Below are 24,621 nucleotides of genomic sequence, written 5' to 3'. Positions count from 1 at the left end.
AAAAAGGGTAATACAACAAAAATTAACTAGTGAACTGCAAGAAATTAAAAGCTTTCTGTACATTGAAGAAAACTATCAACCAAAAGTAGATAAAACATACAGAAAAAAACTTTGATGTTGGTATTTCACTCAGAAGCTTAAAACCTACAATAAAGGGAAATACAGATTAAACAATCTCATCATAAAATTTCCAGCAAAGAAAAAGTTAATGAAATGAGCCAGGGTTTCTTTAAAAAACAAGGCACTAATGTGCAGTATGTATTCCTATAGAGGAAATGTAAATTACAAATAATTTGAGACTATATTATTCCACTTAGAAATATTAACACCAAAAGCATAGAGCAGAAAAAATAGACAATGGTGTGGAAAGAACAGAGTCTCATTCTTTAATGATAAGTCGTTAAGTGTTTCCTTCATAGTACAAATAAATATGAAGATTTCCACTAAACTAAAATTAGAATTACAATATAACACAGCTCTATAATTTCTGGGCATATACCCAAGGGACTATATGTTCTACCATATAGAAACTGTACATCCATGTTTATTTAGTTGTACATATTTTAATCAGCACAAAAATAATATTCATTAGCATATACTAAAAGTATGGTATCAACGCACAGTAGAATTTTGTTTATCTATGAAAGCAAAGATATCATCAAAATTTCCAATGATCAGATGTACTTTCACCAATTGTGTCAGTGTTTGTGTGTTTAAGATTTCTGTATATCTTAAAATTAATTTAATTTTCTAACTCATTAACTTTACATCCTGCTGGCTGCTCCCCATCCAAAAGTCCTTTCATCACACCCCCACCCCCTTTTCAACCAATATGTCAGGGGTCTCTTCTGGGTTTCCCTAAATCTTGGCACTACAAAGTCTATTCAAGGCAAGGCAAACCCTGTCCTACTGAAGCCTAGCAAGGCAGCCTAGCTAGAAGAATGTTACCCATGTATAGGTAACAGCTTTTAGGATAGGTCCCATTCCAGTTTCCAGGGACCCACATATAGTCTATGCTGTACTATTTTTACATATGTGCAGGGAAGCCTACGCCCAGCTCATATATATTTCTTAGGTTGGTGGTTAGGATTCTTAGAGTTGGCCAGAGCACCTGGGGAAGCCATCTTGGTTACCGGATCCCTCAGAGACTAGTCTGCACAGGTGAGAGTGTGGAAACAGAAGCTAACAGCTTCTGGGACAGGCAGAAGCCACACAGCTTCTGAGGCAGACCCCGTTTCAGGATCCAGACATCTTAGCACCTTCCCTGCGAGAAGAGAAGTCTCTTCCCTGCCTGGGAGAGCTTTGCCTGAGCACCTAGGGGAGCCATCTCTGGTCTGGGATCACTTAGAGATTAGACTGTGTAGTTGAGAGTACTGACTACTGAAGCTACACAGCTTATGGAACAAGTGGAAGCGAAATAGCTTCTGGAACAGGCCTTGTTTCGGGCCTTCATCTTCTGCTAGGAGGCAGGTCCAAATGCCAGATATCTGTGCACCTTCCCTGCAAGAGGAGAGCTTGCCTGTAGAGAGTACTCTGACCACTGAAACACAGAAGAGAGCTAGTCTCCCATGTCTGCTGATAGAGGCTAACAGAATCACGGGAGGAACAAGCTCTAACCAGAGACAACTAAAACAACTAACTGCAGAGATTACCAGATGGAAAAAGACAAATGTAAGAATCTTACTAACAGAAACCAAGACCACTCAACATCATCAGAACCCAGCACTCCCACCTCAGCCAGTCCTGGATACCTCAACATACCCGAAAAGCTAGATCTGGATTTAAAAGCATATCTTATGATGATGTTAGGGGACATCAAGAAGGACTTTAATAACTCATTTAAAGAAATACAGGAGAACACTGCGAAAAAGGTACAAGTCCTTAAAGAAAAACAGGAAAACACAACCAAACAGGTGATGGAAATGAGCAAAACCATACTAGACCTAAAAAGGGAAGTAGACACAATAAAGAAAACCCAAAGTGAGGCAACGCTGGAGATAGAAACCCTAGGAAAGGAATCTGGAACCATAGATGTGAGCATCAGCAACAGAATAGAAGAGATGGAAGAGAGAATCTCAGGTGCAGAAGATTCCATAGAGAACATGGGCACAACAATCAAAGAAAATACAAAATCCAAAAAGATCCTAACTCAAAACATCCAGGAAATCCAGGACACAATGAGAAAACCAAACGTACAGCTAATAGGAGTAGATGAGAATGAAGATTCTCAACTTAAATGGCCAGAAAATATCTTCAACAAAACTCTAGAAGAAAACTTCACAAACCTAAAGAAAGAGATGCCCATGAATGTACAAGAAGCCTAGAGAACTCCAAATAGACTGGACCAGAAAAGAAATTCCTCCAGACACATAATAATCAGAACAACAAATGCACTAAATAAAGATAGACTATTAAAAGCAGTAAGGGTAAAAGGTCAAGTAACATATGAAGGCAGGCCTATTAGAATTACTCCAGACTTTTCACCAGAGACTAGGAAAGCCAGAAGATCCTGGACAGATGTTATAAAGACACTAAGAGAACACAAATGCCAGCCAGGCTACTACACCCAGCAAAACTTTCAATTACCATAGATGGAGAAACCAAAGTATTCCACGACAAAACCAAATTCACACATTATCTTTCCATGAATCCAGCCCTTCAAATGATAATAACAGAAAAAAACCAATACAAGGATGGAAACTACGTGCTAGAAAAGGCAGGAAAGTAATCCTTTAACAAACCTAAAAGAAGACAGTCACAAGAACAGAATGCCAACTCTAACAACAAAAACAATAGGAAGCAACAATTAATTTTCTTAATATCTCTTAATATCAATGGTCTCAATTCCCCAATACAAAGACATAGACTAACAGACTGGCTACACCAACAGGACCCAACCTTCTCCTGCTTACAGGAAACCCCTCTCAGGGAAATAGAAAGACACTACCTCAAGTGAAGGTTTGGAAAACAACTTTCCAAGCAAATGGTCTGAAGAAACAAGCTGGAGTAGCCATTCTAATATCGAATAGAATCGACATCCAACCCAAAGTCATTAAAAAAGACAAGGAGGGACACTTCATACTCATCACAGGTAAAATCTTCCAAGAGGAACTCCGAATTCTGAATATCTATGCTCCAAATGCAAGGGCAGCCACATTCATTAAAGAAACTTTAGTAAAGCTCAAACCACACATTGAACCTCACACAATAATAGTGGGAGACGTCAACACACCACTTTCATCAATGGCCAGATCATGGAAACAGAAACTAAACAGGGACTCAGTGAAACTAAGAGAAGTTATGAAACAAAAGGTTTTAACAGATACATACAAAATATTTTATCCTAAAACAAGAATATACCTTCTTCTTAGCACCTCATTGTACCTTATCCAAAATAGACCACATAACTGGTCAAAAAACGGGCCTCAACAGATACAAAAATATTGAAATTGTCCCATGCATCCTATTAGATCACCATGGACTTAGGCTGATCTTCAATCACAACAGAAATAATAGAAAGCCTACATTCACGTGGAACCTGAACAACACTCTACTCAATAATACCTTGGTCAAGGAAGGAACAAAGAAAGAAATGAAAGACTTTTTAGAGTTTAATGAAAATGAAGCCACAACATACCCAAACATATGGGACACAGTGAAAGCATTTCTAAGAGGAAAACTCATAGCTCTGAGTGCCTCTAATAAGAAACTAGAGAGAACACACTAGCAGCTTGACAACACACCTAAAAGCTCTAGAACAAAAGAAAGCAAATTCACCCAAGAGGAGTAGACAGCAGGAAATAAACTCAGATGTGAAATCAACCAAGTGGAAACAAGAAGAACTATTCAAAGAATCAAACAAAGGAGGAGCTGGTACTTTGAGAAAATTAACAACATAGATAAACCCTTAGCCAGACTCACTAGAGGGCACGGAGACAGCATCCTAATTAACAAAATCAGAAATGAAAAGGGAGACATAACAACAGATCCTGAAGAAATCCAAAACACCATCAGATCCTTCTACAAAAGGCTATACTCAACAAAACTGGAAAACCTGGATGAAATGGACAAGTTTCTAGACAGATACCAGGTACCAAAGTTAAATAAGGATCAGATTAATGACGTAAATAGCCCTATATACCCTAAAGAAAAAGAAACAGTCACTAATAGGCTCCCAACCAAAAAAAAAAAGCACAGGACCAGATGGCTTTAGTGCAGAGTTCTATCAAACCTTCAAAGAAGATCTAATTCCAGTTCTTCACGAATTATTCCACAAAATAAAAGCAAAAGGTACTCTATCCAATTCATTCTATGAAGCCACAATTACACTAATACCTAAACCACAGAAAGATCCAACAAACATAGAGAACTTCAGACCAATTTCCCTTATGAATATCGATGCAAAAATTCTCAATAAAATCTTCACTAACTGAATCCAAGAACACATCAAAACAATCATCCATCCTTACCATGTAGGTTTCATTCTAGGGATGCAGGGATAGTTTAATATATGGAAATCCATTAATGTAATCCACTATATAAACAAACTCAAAGACAAAAACCATATGATCATCTCATTAGATGTGGAGAAAGCATTTGACAAAATCCAACACTCATTCATGATAAAAGTCTTGGAAAGATCAGGAATTTGAGGCCCATACATAAATATGATAAAAGCAATCTACAGCAATCCAGTAGCCAACATCAAAGTAAATGGTGAGAAGCTGGAAGCAATCCCACTAAAATCAGGGACTAGACAAGCCTGCCCACTTTCTCCCTACCTATTCAACATAGTACTTGAAGTCCTAGCCAGAGCAATTCGACAACAAAAGGAGGTCAAGGGAATACAAATTGGAAAGGAAGAAGTCATAATATCACTTTTTGCAGATGATATGATAGTATATATAAGTGACCCTAAAAATTCCACCAGAGAACCCCTAACCCTGATAAACAGCTTCATTGAAGTAGCTGGATATACAATTAACTCAAACAAGTCAATGACTTTCTGTACACAAAGGATAAACAGGCTGAGAGAGAAATTAGTGAAACAACACCCTTCAAAATAGTCATAAATAATATAAAATACCTTGGTGTGACTCTGACTAAGGAATTGAAAGACATGTATGATAAGAATTTCAAGTCTCTGAAGAAAGAAATTAAAGATCTCAGAAGATGGAAAGATCTCCCATGCTCATGGATTGTCAAGATCAATATAGTAAAAATGGCTATCTTGCAGAAAGCAATCTACAGATTCAATGCAATCACCATCACAATTCCAACACAATTCTTCAAGGAATTAGAAATGGTAGTTTTCAAATTCATCTGGAATAACAACAAACCTAGGACAGCAAAAAATCTTCTCAAGGATAAAAGAACCTCTGGTGGAATCACCATACCTGACCTAAAGCTGTACTACACAGCAACTGTGATAAAAACTGCATGGTACTGGTATAGCGACAGACAAGTAGACCAATGGAATAGAATTGAAGACCCAGAAATTAGCCCAAACACCTATGGTCAATTGATCTTTGATGAGGGAGCAAAACCATCCAGTGGAAAAAAGACAGCATTTTCAACAAATGGGGCTGGCACAACTGGCAGTTATCACGTAGACGTATGTGAATTGATCCATTCCTATCTCCTTTTACTAAGGTCAAATCTAAGTGGACCAAGGAACTCCACATAAAACCAGAGACAGTGAAACTTATAGAGGAGAGAGTAGGGAAAAGCCTTGAAGATATGGGCACAGGGGAAAAATTCCTAAATAGAACAGCAATGGCTTGTGCTGTAAGAATCGAGAAATGAGACCTCATAAAATTACAAAGCTTCTGTAAGGCAAAAAACACTGTCAGTAAGACAAAAAGGCCACCAATAGATTCAGAAAGGATCTTTACCTATCCTAAATCAGATAGGGGACTAATATCCAATATATATAAAGAAATCCAGAATATGGACTCCAGAAAATCAAATGACCCATTTAAAAAATGGGGAACAGACCAAAACCAAGAATTCTCACCTGTAGAATGCTGAATGACTGAGAAGCAACTTAAAAAATGTTAAAAATATTAAAATATATATAAAGAGCTCAAGAAGGTTGACTCCAGAAAATCAAATAACCCCATTAAAAAATGGGACTCAGAGCTAAACAAAGAATTCTCACCTGAGGAATACCAAATAGCTGAGAAGCACCTCAAAAAATGTTCAGCATCCTTAATCATCAGGGAAATGTAAATCAAAACAACCCTGAGATTCTACCACACACCAGTCAGATTGGCTAAGGTCAAAAACTCAGGTGACAGCAGATGCTGACTTGGATGTAGAGAAAGAGGAACACTCCTCCATTATTGGTGGGATTGCAAGCTTGTACAACCACTCTGGAAATCAGTCTGGCGGTTCCTCAGAAAATTGGATATAGTACTATTGGAGGATCCAGCAATACCTCTCCTGGGCATATATTCAGAAGATGTTCCAACTGGTAAGAAGAACACATGCTCCACTATGTTCATAGCAGCCTTATTTATAATAGCCAGAAGCTGGAAAGAACCCAGATGCCCCTTAATAGAGGAATGGATACAGAAAAGGTGGTACATTTACACAATGGAGTACTACTCAGCTATTAAAAAGAATGAATTTATGAAATTCCTAGGCAAATGGATGGACCTGGAGGGCATCATCCTGAGTGAGGTAACACAATCACAAAAGAACTCACATGATATGCACTCACTGATAAGTGGATATTAGCCCAGAAACTTAGAATACCCAAGATACAAGATATAATCTGCAAAATACATGAAATTCAAGAAGAATGAATACCAAAATGTGGACACTATGCCCCTTCTTTTAATTGCGAACAAAACACCCATGGAAAGTGTTCAGAGACAAAGTTTGGAATAGAGACGAAAGGATGGACCATCTAGAGACTGCCATACCCGAGGATCCATCTCATAATCAGCCTCCAACGGCTGACACCATTGCATACACTAGCAAGATTCTGCTGAAAGACCCCTGATATAGCTGTCTCTTGTGAGGCTATGCTGAGGCCTAGCAAACATAGAAGTGGATGCTCACAGTCAGCTAGTGGATGGAACACAGGGCCCCCAGTGGAGGAGCTAGAGAAAGTACCCAAGGAGCTAAAGGGGTCTGCAACCTTATAGGTGGAACAACAATATGAACTAACCAGTACCCCTGGAGCTCATGTCTCTAGCTGCATATGTATCAGGAGATGGCCTAGTCGGCCATCATTGGGAAGAGAGCCCCCCTTGGTCTTGCCAACTTTATATTTGTCAGTAAGGGGGAACGCCAGGGCCAAGAAGTGGGAGTGGGTGGGTAGAGGAATGGGGGGGTGTCTGGGGGGACTTTTGGGATAGCATTTGAAATGTAAATTAAGAAAATACCTAATTAAAAAATCTAAAAAAAAAAAAAAAAGAAAGAAAGAAATGCACCTAGCAGGGATAAATCATCTTGGTCAATATGAACTTAATATGCCATGTCTTATGTCTAAATCAGGTGGTCTTTTCAGCAAGAGGGTCTTGCCATAAATTTATGGTTGGAAAATAAGATTACAGTATCTCTATGGTGTGTGGGGATTATAATCACTCAGACCTGAAAAACGGGAAGGCATGTCACACTGCACTTTTAAGGTACCAACCTATGGCTTCTGGGATGAGCATAATACTCTGTATAGGATAACCCTAGTAAACACTCAAACGGACAGCCATAATCAGAGCTATCATACTGCTTTTTCAATATTCTTGCTACTTGTACTTCTGCCAACACCATCCCTGGTCAAGCTTGTTCACCTCTTCATACAAAGGTATGCAATTTTCTGAAATGAATAAAATATATTATGAGCATAAATATTTGGTGATTTACATACACATATATGTATCTGAGCATGTATATGTATATACATATATATATACACATATATTTATATATATGTATTTGTGCATTTATGTATGAATGTACGTCTATATGCATATGTATGTATACAAATGTATACTTATTAAGTCTGAGTTCAGACTTTTACAGCAATTGTGGCATATATTAATTTATCTGCTCATGATTAATTATGCAGCTTAAAGTTGGGAATAATGTGCCATATTGTCCTTAAAAATATAACTTTAATTTAAAGATCAATTTTTATAGTTTTTAAATCATATGTATGGGTGTCATGTTGACAGTATGTTCTAGTGATGGCTATTCTTCAGTGTCAATATTACTGTGTATGTGTTTTAGAGAAACTCAACTGATTGCAGAAGACCCACTTTGGATCTATATGACATCAAAGTGTAGACTGACACTGGTGTAGAGTCTTAAAATTATTACCCCATCTTAAAAAATGGGAAAAAATAAACAACAGATGAGAATTCTAGTTCCAGTGGATCCAACATACTTGCCTTGTGTCTGTGGGTAGCAAACATGCATTTTCTTCCCCTATATGCATCTAGGCACACATACACAAAACTAAATTTTAAAATATACTCAAAATATTCAGGTCTGGACACATGGCTTGGTGCTTGAAAGCACTGATTGCTCTTCCACAAGTCCAAGGATTTATTTTTATCATAAAGGAGTGGCTCAAAGCTAACAGTAACTCCAGCCATAAGGAGGACAATGCCCTCTTAAAGACTGACCAGATATTATACATATGTTTTACACAGACATAACACAGAAAACAGAAAAATGAAGTTACACACAGAAATACACATAGATGCAGCACACACACACTCATTCTGTGTGTGTGTGTTTATGTTTCATTGAGATCTCATGCTAAACTTGGAGGAAGCTATCTCTTAACAAAGTAGGGTAAAAACGGGCTGGAAATGGGCTTCATATTGCTGAGAAGAACAAAGGGACAAAGTATGGGAAAACATATTTCCAGAAATGTAAATACACTTACTCCCCATAGCATTGGATATTTGGAGTAGGTTGTAAAGATCACCACAATAGAAGAGAATGAGTAAGAGATGATAAATGTGAACACCAGGATGAGGATTGTTTGGGTAGCTCTGTTTTCTGGTGATTGTTTTAGAAAGTACTGAGCCTTATGAATATGTCTCACTTGTCTCTTGTGTCTGTAGAGGATAATCATCATGGAGACACTTGAGTAGGCCATGAGACCCAGGCACAGTCCATCAGAGAAGCATAGTAAGAACATATACAGTGCAGTTGCAAAATTGCCTGATGCAAACCATGAGCAGTAGGCATAGCTCATCATGTTAGTCACATTTTTCTTGTAACTGGGGCCTGACACTCTTGCTGGAGTCAAGATGTTTAGAAAAATATGCACAAGCCAACTGACTGAACAGGAAGGACCAATGTACTTGATGACTCTTTGTTTAAGCATCAGCCCTTTGGAGTTATTAGGGCTGATTGTGATTGCTTGGAAGCAACTCAGTAGGCACATTGCATAAAGGGACACCCCCCTTGTTATTCTGTATATATACACTATCAATTTACATCCAGTGTCATCCAGGAAATCTTTAAATCCATAATCTGCCAGTGTTTGTGGAATACCTCTTGAGATGATAGACAAGCAGTTGGCAAAGGTCAAGTGCTCTATAATCAGGTCTTTAGGCATTAAATTCTTTCCGGTGAACATCAAAATCACATAATGAAATAGTATTGAAGAATTGCCAAGCATTCCCACTGTCATCTGGGAGAATAGAAAAATTCCCATTGCAACATTTTCAGAAGCCATTTTCATCCCTATGAAAAAAGTTAATACATTTGTTATGGCCATAAGACCCTAGAAATACATTGTCAGTGTGTATTTCTAGTGATGTTAGCTAAAATAATATAAACATCACATTATTGCATTTATCTCGAACTTCTTTTAAAGAAGAACATCCATAGCTTTGCTATTTACTAAAGTAAATAAATAATTTATATGATTTATCATTTAAATGGAAGGTATTGGATATGTTTACTGAAGGATAGTGTTTTACTGGACAAGGTGTTGCATGACCTTCAAGATAGCAATCAAGAGATAGAGGCAGACAGACATTTGAACTTATGGCTAACCTGGTCTACTGAGTCATTTTCAGAGCTACAAAAAGTAACAATCTATCTTCAAAACCCAAATAAATGAGTAGTGCTCTCACTGCTTTTGACTAAACAGAATGATTTGAGTTCAGTTTTTTTTAATTAAGATCTGCCATTATTTCTGAAATGTCTTAAAGTTTGCTTAGTTTCTATGTATTGTAATGGTAAATACTGACCCCCAAGGTCTGGTTGTCCTCAAGGACAAGAGAATCCTCATGTACACCAAAAATGCTATATGACCTTGCTTCTTAATTTAAAACTGTTGGTTGATTCAAGATACTGACAATCTCCACACATTGCTCTGACTTCTTGAGTTTCATGTGATCTGTGAATTATATCTTTGGTATTTCAAACTTTTGGGCTAATATCCACTTATCAATGAGTGCATACCATGTGTGTTCTTTTGTGATTGGGTCACATCACTAAGGATGATATTTTCTAGTTACAACATTTGCATAAAAATTTCATGAAGTTATTATTTTTAATAGCAGACTACTATTCTATTGTGTAAATATATCACATTTTCTATATCCATTCCTCTGTTGAAGGACATCTGGGTTCTTTCCAGCTTTTGGCTATTATAAATAAGGCTGCTATGAATATAAAGGAGCATGTGTCCTTGTTATATGTTAGAGAATCTTTTGGGTATATGCCCAGGAGAGGTATAGCTGGGTCACCAGGTAGTACTATGTCCAATTTTCTGAGGAATCCCCAGACTTATTTCCAGAGTGGCTGTACCAGGTTGCAATTGCACTAGCAATGGAGGGATGTTCCTCTATCTCCACATCCTTGCCAGCATCTGCTGTCATTTGAGTTTTTTATCTTAGCCATTCTGACTGGTGTGAGGTGGAATCACAGTGTTGTTTTGATTTCCATTTCCCTGGTGCCTAAGGATGTTGAACATTTATTTAGGTGCTTCTTGGGCATTTGATATTCTTCAGTTGAGGATTCTTTGTTCAGTTCGGTACCCCCATTTTTTAATTGGGTTATTTGATTCTCTGGAGTCTAACGTCTTGAGTTCTTTGTATATATTAGATCATCTATGGGATGTAGGATTGGTAAAGATCTTTTCCCAATCTGTTGGTGGCCATTTTGTCCTATTAACAGTGTCCTTTGCCTTACAGAAGCTTTGCAATTTTATGAGGTCCCATTTGTCCTTAGAGCGTTAGCCATTGGTGTTCTGTTTGGGAATTTTTGTCCTGTGCCCAAGTGTTCGAGGTTCTTCCCAATGGGAGGAAATACATAGACAAAGTGTGGAGGAAAGACTGAAGGAAAGGGCATCCAGAGACTGCCCCACCTGGGGATCCATCCTATATACAGTCACCAAACCTAGTCACTATTGAGGATACAAACAAGTGCTTGCTGAAAGGAGCCTGATATAGTTATCTCCTGAGAGGCTTTGCCAGATCCTGAAAAATACCGAGATAGCCCACCACTGAACTGAGCAAAGGATCCCCAATGGAGGAGTTAGAGCAAAGCCTGAAGGAGATGAAGGGGTTTGCAAGCCCATAAGAAGAACCATAATATCAACCAACCAGACACCACAGAGCTCCCAGGACTACACCACCAATCAAAGAGTACACATGGAGTGACCCATTGCTCCAGCCACAAATGTAGTAAAGGATGGCCTTGTAGGGCATCAATGGGAGGAGAGGCCACTGGTCCTGGGAAGGCTGGATACACCATGTAAGGAAATGCCAGGGCAGGGAGGTGGGCATGGGTGGGTGTGTTGTGGAGAACACTCTTAGAAGTTGGGGGAGCAGACCAGATACAGTGAAACTTGTAGAGGAGAAAGTGGGAAAAAGCCTCGAAGTTATGGGCACAGGGAAAATTCCTGAATAGAACAGCAATGGTTTGTGCTGTAAGATTGAGAATAGAAAAATGGGACCTCATAAAATTGTAAAGCTTCTGTAAGGCAAAAGACACAGTCAATAAGACAAAAAGGCCACCAACAGATTGGGAAAGGATGTTTACCTACCCTAAACCAGATAGAGGACTAATATCCAATATATATAAAGAACCTAAGAAGGTGGACTCCAGAAAATCAAATAACTCCATTAAAAAAAATGGGACTTAGAGCTAAACAAAGAATTCTCACCTGAGGAATACAGAATGGCTGAGAAGTACCTGAAAAAATGTTCAGCATCCTTAATCATCAGGGAAATGTAAATCAAAGCAACCCTGACATTCCACCTCACACCAGTCAGAAGGGCTAAGATCAAAAATTCAGGTGACAGCAGATGCTGGTGAGGATGTGCAGAAAGAGGAACACTCCTCCATTTTTGGTGGGATTGCAAGCTTGTACAACCACTCTGGAAATCGGTCTGGGAGTTCCTCAGAAAATTGGACATAGTACTACTGGAGGATCCAGCAATACCTCTCCTGGGCATATATTCAGAAGATGTTCCAACTGGTAAGAAAGACACATGCTCCACTATGTTCATAGCAGCCTTATTTATAATAGCCAGAAGCTGGAAAGAACCCAGATGCCCCTCAACAGAGGAATGGATACAAAAAATGTGGTACATTTACACAATGGAGTACTACTCAGCTATTAAAAAGAATGAATTTATGAAATTCCTAGGCAAATGGATGGACTTGGAGGGCATCATTCTGAGTGAGGTAACCCAATCACAAAAGAATTCACATGATATGCACTCACTGATAAGTGGATATTAGCCCAGAAACTTAGAATACACAAGATACAATATATAATCTGCAAAACACATGAAACTCAAAAAGAACAAATACCAAAATGTGGACACTTTGCCCCTTCTTAGAATTGGGAACAAAACACCCATGGGAGGAGTTACAGAGACAAAGTTTGGAGCTGAGACGAAAGGATGGTCCATCCAGAGACTGCCATACCAGGGGATCCATCCCATAATCAGCCTCCAAACGCTGACACCATTGCATACACTAGCAAGGTTTTTGCTGAAAGGACCCAGATATACCTGTCTCTTGTGAGGCTATGCTGGGCCCTAGCAAACACAGAAGTGAATGCTCACAGTCAGCTATTGGATGGATCACAGGGCCCCCAGTGGAGGAGCTAGAGAAAGTACCCAAGGATCTAAAGAGGTCTGCAACCCTATAGGTGGAACAACAATATGAACTAACCAGTACCCCCTCCCAGAGCTCATGTTTCTAGCTGCATATGTATCAGAAGATGGCCTAGTCGGCCATCATTGGAAAGAGAGGCCCATCAGTCTTGCAAACTTTATATGCCTCAGTAGAGGGGAACACCAGGGCCAAGAAGTGGGAGTGGCTGGGTATGGGAGTGGGGGGGGGGAGGCTAAGGGGAACTTTTGGGATAGCATTGGAAATGTAAATGAAGAAAATACCTAATTAAAAATATTAAAAAATAAAACATAAAAAAAAAATGAAGTTGGGGGAGCGGGGTTGCGATTAGGGGGTTTTTAGAGGGGAAACTGGGAAAGGAAATATCATTTGAAATGTAAATAAAGAAAACATCCAATAAAAGAAAATAAAAAAATATAAAAAAGAAAGCTTTAATAAAGACTGCAAATCACCAGGAAAAAAAATGCTTACAGCCAACAGCTGGGCAAAAGACAGGTAGGTGATGTTTGAGTTTCAAGGCCTAGGGCCTGAGTAGGCCCATGTGGAAAGAGAAAGAAGATGGATAGAAGAGAAGATGCCATGGGGGTAAAGACTGCAAATTGACTATGCATGTTAGTCAGAATAAGTAAAAATTGCTCAGATGAAGTATGGCAACTCATATCTCAGGGTTATTGGCAGAGAAGTAGACGTATTAGTATAGAAAGTAGATATCTGCCAAGCTCTAGTGTTGATTAAGGCATATTATAATTATAAAAGTTTTGTGTCTTTTATCTGAGAACTGAATGGTCAAAGGTTTGGTAGAAACCCTCAATTGAGACTAATTATTTTATTGAACAGAAGTTCACAAAAAGCAGAAATCAAAAGTCATCAATAAAAATAACAGACACTGCTTGAAAATCCAATTTAGACTGGTTAAATATTCAGACTACATAAGGTATATTTTGTTTTAATATTTACTTGGTTTTTAGTTATGTATGTGCTGGAGTTGGTTGCATGTGAGTGTGAGTGCCAATAGGGGCCAGAATGTTGGGATCTGCTACATGAGCCACAGACAGGACCAAGGAATTGAAATCACATCCAAAGTAATAGCAGCACAAACTCTGAAAAACTGGCTTATCTATCAATTATAAATTCATTGAAAAAAACTGAAAGAAAAAATAGAAGAGCTGTTAAACTTTCATATCGTAGTGAGTTTGTATCTTGTTAAAAACGTTTATGAGTTTATTGATACAGTCCTCAGGATCTTTAGAATGTAGTATCATATCAATTACAAACCTGTATAATGTGAGTTCTTTATTATTTGTATGTCTTTTGTTGCTTTCTGTTATTTTATGACTCTAGCTTATATTCTAAGTATTTTATTGAATATCAATGGTGAGGAGAGACACTCCGCTGCTATTTCTATTTTTAGAAGAAATGTTCCTTTTTAAAATGCAGTATAATGTATGTTAACTTCTGTCCTATACACAGCTTTGATCATATTGAGATAAGACCATTGTAGCTAATATATTGGTCTTATTTTATTTTATTTTATTTTATGGCTATGGATGCTCTACCTGCATGTATGTCTGTGCACTACATGTGTGTGTAGGGCCTGTAGAGGACAGAAGAAGGGACTAGATCCCTTGGTACTGGAGTTACAGATGGTTGTGAGCCACCCTATAGGTTCTGGGTCTTGAAGCTAGGTCCTCTGGAAGAACAGCCAGAACTCTTATACACTAAGCTACCTTTTCAGGCTCTCCATATGCATTTATTAATTTATCCTATTAATGACAGAAATAGAGGAAACTTCGCCCCAATGGGAAAGAACATTCCCTAGTTTTTATCCTGGGGTGATATACATTTGTGAATTTTTATGTTGTTTTAATTTTGATTGAGAATTTATTATAGAATACTGTAAGGGAAGGAACTTATGTGTTAGACTGGATAATCTATACCTTAGCAAATTTTCAGTGATATAATAAAATACCATGACAAATGAAACTCCTAAGAGAAAAAAAAAAACTGGCTTATCTGTCTATTCTAGTATTTGAAACTACAGTGAAAAAACTAAGCTAAGAGATTTCCTATAAATAATTCAGGTATCCAAAATGTGTTCAAAATAATAGCAATATCACAAATAATTAAGGGAATACAATGAAGATATGCAAACCAAAGCTGCAAAGAGAGATCATCACATACTGTATAAACAGGTAATATTTTTAAAAATTGACATAAATAAGAGTAGGATTTAAAGCTGCTGAGCTTAGGGTGAAAAAAAAGATCTCTAATACAGACTCTATTGAAAAGTAAAATGTTGTAGTAACTATACAAGCTAGTATTGTTTTTCTTCAATAAACTGATCAATCATTACCAAGTTCAAATGTAGTGTTGCAAGGATCTGTAGACCTGAAGGTATCAAAAGCTACCCAGGGAATAGCTAATTTTGAGTAAAAAGGATAAAGGAGGGTTCTGAGTTTCCTTGTGACTGCCCTATTGAGTCTCAGAAGTTTTGTGGAAGAACATAAAAAGACAGAATAATTTCTGTTTTGAATGTTTGGTGGTCAGAACTTCTGACTTTTAAAGACTTTGTGTAAAATGAATATTCACTTGCATAAAAATGGAATATGTTTCTATCCTCTCCAATTGCATAAAATTAATGTTAACTTACTCAAAAGCTTAAATGCTAAATCTGTCAGAGGAAAATGCTAGTAGTACATGATTTATGTAGAGGCAACAGGATTCAATAGCACAGACAATGAACCACAAATTAAGGAGTGAAACTGCATGAAACTAAAAGCCTTCTGTGCATTAAAAGAAAGTAATAACTGAGAGAGGATAAATGCTTCAAAATTGGAGAAAAATGTTTCTACTTCTAGCAGGAGTTGAATGCCTAGAATGCATAAAGGAAAATAAATAAATAATAAAATAAACCAAATCCCCACAAACTTTCCAGTTAACAAACAGGTTAAGGAAATAGGCAGAATTAAAAAAAAAAAAAAAACAAGAAACATACATAAGTAGTAAATGCCTTTTGCAAGTGTTCAACATATTTATCTTTTGTGAAAATGAAAATTCAACTACTTTCAGACTCCATTACACACCTTAAAATAATTATCATCAAGAGACCATAACAAGCAGTGATGCTGGTGTGTAGAAATGTAGTCATCATTTTTTGCTTGTGGGAGGACAAAGTTTTACTTGTATTTTTGAAATAAATACAAAGATTTATCATAAAATTAAAAATAGAATTACGGTGTAACACAGCTATATGGGCTGTGTTCAATAGAATAAATAGTGCATAGCTCCTATTTACTCTGGGCCTATTTGAACAGGACTCATGTTCTACCACTGTGATGCTTGCACATCCACACAAGCTGCTGCTTCATTCACAGCAGCAAAGAGATGATGCCCATCCTAGGTGTTCATAGTCAGATAATGGATGTATGGTAACTTTCCACAGTGGAATTATGTTCTACTGTAAAAAAACTAAAATCAGGAATATTCAGGAACTAGATGGGATTGCAATCAATTCAGCCAGGTGACAGACTTAGTAAAGAAAGTGTCACCTGTTGTTTGTCAAAAAGGGACATGTCCATATGAACATAAATGGAGAGAAAATGTTTATGGGCTATGAAAACTGGAAGGAGATCAAAAATCACAGACAAAAGACATGTTAAGGAATCAAGAGAAGGTAATAAATAAAGCATATGTGGCAAAAAAGTGAATAGGATTTAGAAGTGCAAGCAGTTATTGGGGGGATTTGAGACACAATCTAGAAGAAGACAACAAAAAAATAAAATTTTTAGAAACATCATAATGAAATACAAAATTGAAAGACCACTCCCCAAAAAAGAAAAAAATATTATTGTATTGTGGTAATTTTTTGACATTGAACATGACAAAAGTGCTATGACCAGTTTTGTTGCTCTTTGATTCTGTCAAGCTGTTTTAACTAACGTGATCAACTACCAAAACCTGAAAACTAAAATAATAAGGACCAGCTGGCCTCTTCAGCAGATGAAAGTACTCTCTGAAAAAGCCCTATGGCCAGAGTTCAAAATGGGTACCACATAGTGAAAGGAGAGGATTAGCTCTCAAAATATATTTTCTAACCTCCACACATGTATGCTGTCTTAGGTGCATATGTCCTTCCTCAAAATAAATGAATCATGCAATGTAAATTTGAAGAGCGTTAGAATAATGATTGACAGGAAGCAGGGAGAAGGTGGTGTATGTTTATTTCATAAGCACAGAGTTTTGGGTTTATATTGAAATATTCTGGAGAGAAGCTGCAGAACAATAGGATCCTGTTTCACGTGAGTGAACTATGCACTAAAAATGGTTAAAAGGATAAATGTTTGTAGTTTGGCTTTGTTTTTTAACTATGAATAAGGACTTTGTCGTTAATAAACAGGAAGTTCTTGCTCTGTTGTATGGTATGGGGCAAGAATGATGACAGTCAACTAAACAATGCACTGACTTAAGCTCACAGGTTTGTATCATAAAATTAGGGTCATAGTGAGTTTTCATTTTTATGTGTAAGTCAGATTTAGAAACATATCAAGTAAGGGTATGGTATGGCAGAGTTTTGTGCTGTTGTTTTGGGTTCTACTTATTAAGAACAATCCCTGACAGCAGACAGATATATATGATATCTTCTAAAATTCTCAATAGTGACATTGACATTGAAATAGAGAAAGCCAAAATACTTGTGTGTATTTTCAAGAGGGGGACATGCCTAACTCTTTACACAATAAGAAGACTGTGTCTACATGTTCTTTCTAATAAGAAGTAATATGGGATTCTATACCAACAAATCTAAGGCATTTAACAAAAATGAAGAATCCAAAGAAACCTTTCTTTTAAAAACTAAACTTAAAGAAAACATAGGAAGTGAATCAGAACTATTAAATCGGTCATATTTCAGAATAGGGTAAGTACCAAAAAAATTAAACATACACCTAAGATTCATTCAATAATTTCTTGTAATTCATTGAACTTTTAATTTTTATTCTCAACCTTTCATAAAATTAATTTTTCCTCATAGAAAATCGCCCTATAATTTTATCATTGATAATACAATTTAAATTACTAGTAACAATATTCTGTGCAACCCATTCCTATATTCTAATACTTGAAATACAAAAAAATAGAATATAGCATTTTCCAGAAGCATATAAATATGTAAATAGAAGGATCTGAAGAGTAAAACACTTCAAACTATTTATCATAAGATGCGGATGTAGATCATGGCTTGTCTAGCATTCAAAGTCCCCTGAGAGTGAACCTCAAGACCATAATTAAACAAAAATGAAGAGTCCAAAGAAACCTTTCTTTTAAAAACTAAAATGAGGGGGCCATGCCTAACCCCTGGATACGGTCTCTACATTTTCTCTCTCCCCTTCATTGAGTATTTCAACTAATGCCATCCCATTTGGATCCTGGGAGCCTGTTGTTTCACTACCATGTGGGACTTTCTAGTGACTACCCCAAGTTCCCCAACCCCCACTGCTATACAACTCCATTTAATTTCCTGACCCTCTGTTACCAGAGGTTAGGCATTACCCCCAGGTGAGGGATGGGACCACCCACCCATCTTAAAAAATTAACCCAGAATTGTTCCTGTCTAAAGAAAGTGGAGGGACAAAGAGTGGAGCACAGACTGAAGGAAAAGCCATCCAGAGATTGCCACGCCTAGGGATCCATCCCATCTGCCAACACCAAATCCAGACACTATTGCTGATGCCAAAAGGCACTTGCTAAATTGAGTCTGGGATAGCTGTCCTCTGAGAGGCTCTGCCAGAACCTGACTAATACAGATGTGGATACTTTCGCAGCCAACCATCAGACTGAACATGGGGACCCCAATGGAGGAGTTAAGGGAAGGACTGAGGAAGCTGAGGGGCTTTAGAACCCCGTAGGAAGATCCACATAATCAAGGAACCAGACTTACCCCCACCCCAGAGCTCACAGGGACTAAACCACCAACAAAGAATGGAATGACCCATGGCTTCAGCTGCCTATGTAGCAGAGGATTGCCTTATCTGGAATCAATGGAAGGGAAGACCTTTGGTCCTGTGGAAACTCAATGCCCCAATGTAGTGGAATGCTAGGTCAGTGAGGTGGGAGTGGGTAGTTGGGTGGGTGAACGCCCTCATAGAATCGGGGGGGGGGAGGAGGGAGGGATATGGGGTTTACAGAGAGGAAAACAGGAAGGGGGATAACATTTGAAATGTAAATAAAGAAAATAACCAATAAAATAAAACATACAAAAACTAAATATAGGAAGACATACAAAAAAAGATACAGAGAGGATGTAAAAGATAATGAAAAATACATAAACAGAGAGGAGAGACAGAGTCAGAGGATAAGTGAAGAACAGAAAGAAGAAAATGAGCTAATATCAGTGCTAAGAAAGATTCAGCAGCAGATTATGTGAAAGGGGTCATACAGCTGCGGGAAGTTTAGAGACAGACTACTCTGACCTGAGGTGGAAATAGAAGGAATTTCACGCAAAAGGGCATTTAAGTTCCCACTTCATAAACAATTCCTGAATGCCTTTTACTTAACCTACCTGTGTTGAGTTTTCCTTCTTTTCTTCCTTGTATGCTTCCTTCCTTCCTTCTTTCCTTCTTTCTGTGTTTCCTTCCTTCTTTTCTTTCTTCCATTCTTTCTCTATCTTCTTTCTTTGTCTTTCTTCCTTAATTTGCTTTCCCCCTTTCAGTCTTTCCTTCCTTCCTTCTTTCCTTTGCTCCGTCATCCTTCTTTTCAGCAGAGATTTCAAAACAAATTTTTACTACAGATTTTAAATACAATTAAAAGTAAGAGAAGCACTCAGGAAGGAAATATGAAGCACCTGACAACCCACATGTGGCTTCTCTGAACATAGCTTTCTAAAATCTTTAGTTTTTACTAGTCCTGTGCTCTGATCACTCACCTCAGTCCATGATGACACTATGGTTATACCTTCACGGTGAGAAGTGAGTCTCTGCTGAAAGTGTGATGAAACACTTGTGCTCACTTAAAGAATCATGATCTCCTATTACTCTTTCCCAGAAGATTGGTCATTTTCAACTCAACTCTGGAACCATGACAGCCTCTCAACAAGGATCTGCAGTAACTTTTAAACACCTTCCTGTCAGAAAACAATACAAAAGCAAACAAAACAAGATGTGCAAATTACACACACTACTCCAAGGAAGCAATTAGGAATCTGGATTGGAACACTTTTGTCAGAATTTGGGGCACCAAGGGTATGTCAAAAAGGCAAGGAGAAGGATCTTTTTTTAAAAATACTTTTATTAGGTATTTTCCTCATTTACATTTCCAAGAAGGATCTTAAATGATATTAAGTATCAGCAAGTTGCATGGCCTTGCTCCTGGAGGATCGTTCCCTATCATCCAGCATCCTCGAGAATTTCAACATCTCAAAATTCTATCCTCCCAAAGACATTCAGGACAAATGGCTAATTTAGGTGCCTATTGATATATGAAAGCAATGCTAGCTGCCAGACTCTCAGAGCATTGCAAGTAGCTCCTACAGACTCCTGGCTACTCTCAGCATTCTCACCTCAGGCCCCTACCCTAAACCTCTATTGAACCTGGAATTCATTTCCTTTCGCCCAGCTTCTCTTTTCTATAAACCTTGACATTTTCACCATGTGCTTCTGTGTCGGTGGATCATTTCTTTGTCAGTGGACCTTCTCTTGATTCTTCTCTATTTTTTCCAATATTTAATTTATATATTCACATTAAATTCCAAGCAAAGCCAGCCCTTACATCCAATTCCCTCCCCATCCCTGTACTTGGCCCCTACACCCATCCCCACTCTCATTTATGTATGAGAAGTGGGGTGTCCTCTGTGGATATCAACCCACCCTGGCAACACATGTCACAGCAGACCTAGGTCTATACTCTTCCACTGAGGTCAAACAACTTCTCTCCTAGCTCAGTTAGGAGAACAGGATCCACAGGAAGGCAGCAGAGTGAGATTATGTCTCTGCTCAAGTTTTTGTGGAACCCACATGAAGAACAAACTACACATCTGCTACATTTGTGCAGGACCTACGTCCAGCTTTGTATGCTCTTTGGTTGGTGTTTCAGTCTCTGAAAGCCTCCAAGGGCCCAAGATAGTTGATTCTGTTGGTCTTCTTGAGGAGTTCGTATCATTTCTTCTGGTTCCTTAATCCCTCCCTCAACTCTTCCACAAGATTTCCTGAGCTCCATCTGCTTTGCTGTGAGTTTCTACATCAGTTTTGGCCAGCTGCTGGGTGAAGGCCCTCAGGGGAAAGTAATTCACTGTATCAGGGATTATTATTTACTCATGGGGTAGATATGTCTCAAGTTGGGCAAGTTATTGGTTGGCCAGCCTTTGCTCCATCTTTAACCCTGCAATTTTTGTAGACCGGACATATTTTCAGGTGAACATTTTATGTGAGGGTTGGTGTCCTCATCCCTTGGGAATCTTGTCTATCTACCAGAGGTGGCCACTTCAGGTTCCATATACCCCACTGCTTGGAGTCACAGCTAGAGTCACTCTCATAGACTGCTTGGAGCCTCCCCCATCCAAGGTCTTTGACACATCCCATAAATGCTCCCCTACCATATTACACATCACTTGTTACCTTCCCCAACCCCTGTCTCACCCAATTCCCCACATCCATTCACTTCTGATATCTATTTTGTTTTCCTGACTTTGTGGGATTCAAGAGTACTCCCATGAGCCCATGGATTAAAGCATATGGATTGTTTACTTTATGGCTAATATCTACTTATAAACAGGTACATACAATGCATGTCTTTGGGTCTGGGTTAACTAACTAAAATGATATTTTCTAGTTTCATTCCTTGCCCTGCAAATTTCAAGGTTGCTTTATTTATAATAGCTGACTAGTATCCCGTTGTGTAAATGAACCACATTTCTTTATCTATTCTTTGGTTTAAGGGCATCTGTTTCCAATTTCTGGCTATTACAAATAAAGATATTATAAATATACCAGAGTCAGTGTTACAGCACTTTTTGGGTATATGGCTAGGAGTGATATAGCTGCATCTTGAGATTTCCCTAGTTTTCTGAGAAACCACAAAATGGATTTCCAGAGTATTTGCACAAGATTGTACTCCCACCATCAATGGAGAGTGTTGACCTGGCTCCACATCCTTGCAAACATATGCTGTCCTGAGTTTTCTGTGTTTGTTTTGTTATTGTTGTTGTTCTTGTTCTTATTTTTATTCTGTTGCTGTTGTTGTTTTTGTTTATTTTTGGTAGACTAAAACTAGAGTAAGTTATTCTTATTTTTTAAATTTTTTATTGACTTTACATTTCATTCACAGCCCCACTTCCTCTTCTATTCCCAGTCTCAACCTTACAAATCCTTTCTCCATTACTACCTTCTCTTCTCCTCAGAGAAGGGGAGCCCCACTTGGGTACCATCCCAACCTGGGACATGTAGTTCTAGCAGTACTAGCATATGCTGAACAGCTGTGGCCAAATTAGGCAGTTCTAATGGCAGGTAACAGAGATGGAGATAGACCCCAGTCCATTTTTTAGGGGCCCCACATAAAGTCCATGCTGCATATTTGCTACCAATGTATAGGGGGTCTACATCTAGCTTCTGCATGCTCCGTGGTTGATGGCCCAATCTTTCTGAGCCCCTATGTTTCCAGGTTAGTTGAGTTTTTGGGTCTTTTGATCTTAGCCACTGTGTTTGGTATACAATAGAATCTTAGGTTCATTTTGATTTGGATCTCCCTGATGACTAAGGACTTTGAACCTTTCTTTGTTTATAGGTGATTAGAGATTCCTCCACCTAGAATGCCCTGTTTAGCTTTGTACCCCCTTTATAATTGTGTTATTTGGTTTATTGATGTCTAACTTCCTGAGTTCTTTATATGTTTTGTATGTGGTATATATCTCTTGGATATAGGGTTGGTAAAAATCTTTTCTCCATCTGTAGGCTGTTGTTTTGTCCTATTCATAGTGTGTTTACCTTACTGAAGATTTTCACTTTTATGAGGTACCATTTATCAATTTTTTATCTTAGTGCCTGAGTCATTAGTATTAGGTTTAAGAAGTTGCAGTCAATGTGTTTGGTAAGATGGCTTTTTTATTGTATAAAATCTACCAATACATGAGCAAGGGGCATGTGTCTATCTTTGGATACCTTCTTCAATTTCTTTCTTCAGAGACTTGAAATTCTTGATCTACAAGTCTTTCTCTTGCTTAGTTAGAGTAGCACCAAGGTATTTTATGTTATTTGTGGCTATTGTGAAGGCTGTTTTCTTGATTTCTTTCCAGGCTATTTATTATTTTTATAAAGGGAGTATACTCATTTTTGGTTTTAGTTATTTTTTTTAATCCAGCAACATTAATGAAGATATTTATCTGTGGTAGAAGTTCTCTAATAGAACTTTTAGGGTCACAAATGTATACTACCATATTATCTGCAAAGAGCTATATTTTGATTAGTTCTTTTCAAATGTGTATGCCCTTCATATGCTTTAGCTGTCTTATTGTTCTGACTAGAACTTAAAATACTATATTGAAAAGATATGAAGAGAGTGAACAGTCTTGTTTTGTCCTTTATTTTAATACAATTGGTTTATGTTTCTCTCCATTTAATTTGATGTTGGCCATTGGCTTGCTGTATATTATTTATTATGTTTTTATTATATTTATTTATTAAAATGTTAAAACATATTTATTATGTTTTTATTTATAATTATTTATTATGCCTTTATTATGTTTAGCGATGTGTCTTTTATCCCTGTTCTTTCCAAGACTTTTAACATGAAGTGGTATTGGATTCTGTCAAAAGACTTTTCAACATCTAATGAGATGATCATTTGTTTCTTTTTTCTTCCAGTTTGCTTATCTTGTGGATTACTTTAATAGATTTTCATATTGTGAACTTCCCCTGCATACATGGGATAAGGCATAGTGATCATGGCAGATCATGTTTTGATATGGCCTTGAATTCAGTTTTCATGTATTTTTGCATGAAAATTAGTTCAAGAAATTGGCCAGAAATTCACTTTCTTTGCTGATTCTTTGTTTGGTTTGATTGTCAGCCTAACTTTGGATTCATTATTCACCATAAATAAGTTTGGTAATTTTCCTTCTGTTTCTATTTTGTAGCATAGTTTGAGAAGTATTAGTATTAGCTCTTCTTTGAAAGACTGACAGATTCCTATATGAAATCCATCTGGTCCTGGGCTTTTATTGGTTGAGAGACTTTTTCTTACTGCTTGAATTTTCATGGGGTCTTTAGGAATGTTTGCATTGTTTACCTTATCTTGATTTAAGTTTCCTAAGTGGTATCTATCTAGAAAATCATCTGTTTCATTTAGATTTTCCAAATTTATGGAATACAGGCTGCTGAAATGAGACATAAAAATTCTTTGGATTTTCTTGGTGTCTGTTACTATATAACCCTGTTCGTTTATTATTTTCTTAATTTTAATAATCTCTCTGTGTCTTTTAGTTAGTTTGCATAGGAAATTTCTCTATTGTTG

At 37.6% G+C, this 24,621-nt stretch overlaps 1 protein-coding gene across 3 annotated transcripts; it reads right to left on the bottom strand.

Annotated features, from left to right (window-relative positions):
* Positions 1 to 20,190, bottom strand: LOC147003583 (vomeronasal type-1 receptor 4-like). Of its 3 annotated transcripts, none has more exons than XM_085842272.1 (3): positions 20,045 to 20,190; positions 19,682 to 19,903; positions 1 to 9,658 (listed from the first exon to the last, which is right to left on the bottom strand). In XM_085842272.1, the coding sequence occupies exons 2-3, from the start codon at positions 19,865 to 19,867 to the stop codon at positions 8,789 to 8,791; spliced, it is 1,056 nt and encodes a 351-aa protein (XP_085698398.1). In that variant the 5' UTR covers positions 19,868 to 19,903; positions 20,045 to 20,190; the 3' UTR covers positions 1 to 8,788. The 3 variants fall into 3 exon arrangements, with proteins under 3 accessions (XP_085698398.1, XP_085698400.1, XP_085698401.1); XM_085842274.1 differs by having other exon boundaries at positions 19,682 to 19,871; XM_085842275.1 differs by lacking the exon at positions 20,045 to 20,190 and having other exon boundaries at positions 1 to 9,711; positions 19,682 to 20,035.
* Between the last annotated feature and the right edge of the window lie 4,431 nt (positions 20,191 to 24,621).

This window comes from Mus caroli, unplaced genomic scaffold (assembly GCF_978045245.1).
Source record: "Mus caroli unplaced genomic scaffold, Mus_caroli_1 scaffold_8, whole genome shotgun sequence".
Taxonomy (NCBI): domain Eukaryota; kingdom Metazoa; phylum Chordata; class Mammalia; order Rodentia; family Muridae; genus Mus; species Mus caroli.
This window is presented reverse-complemented; position numbering and strand designations above follow the sequence as displayed.

Bases quoted from the DNA above. Each gene is read 5' to 3' on its own strand.
- LOC147003583 (XM_085842272.1), bottom strand. From the start codon at position 19,867: ATGACGGAGCAAAGGAAAGAAGGAAGGAAGGAAAGACTGAAAGGGGGA. The intron at 9,659-19,681 runs GTAGGTTAAGTA...CTATTCTCCCAG, and splicing joins AGAAGGAAAACTCAACACAG to ATGACAGTGGGAATGCTTGG.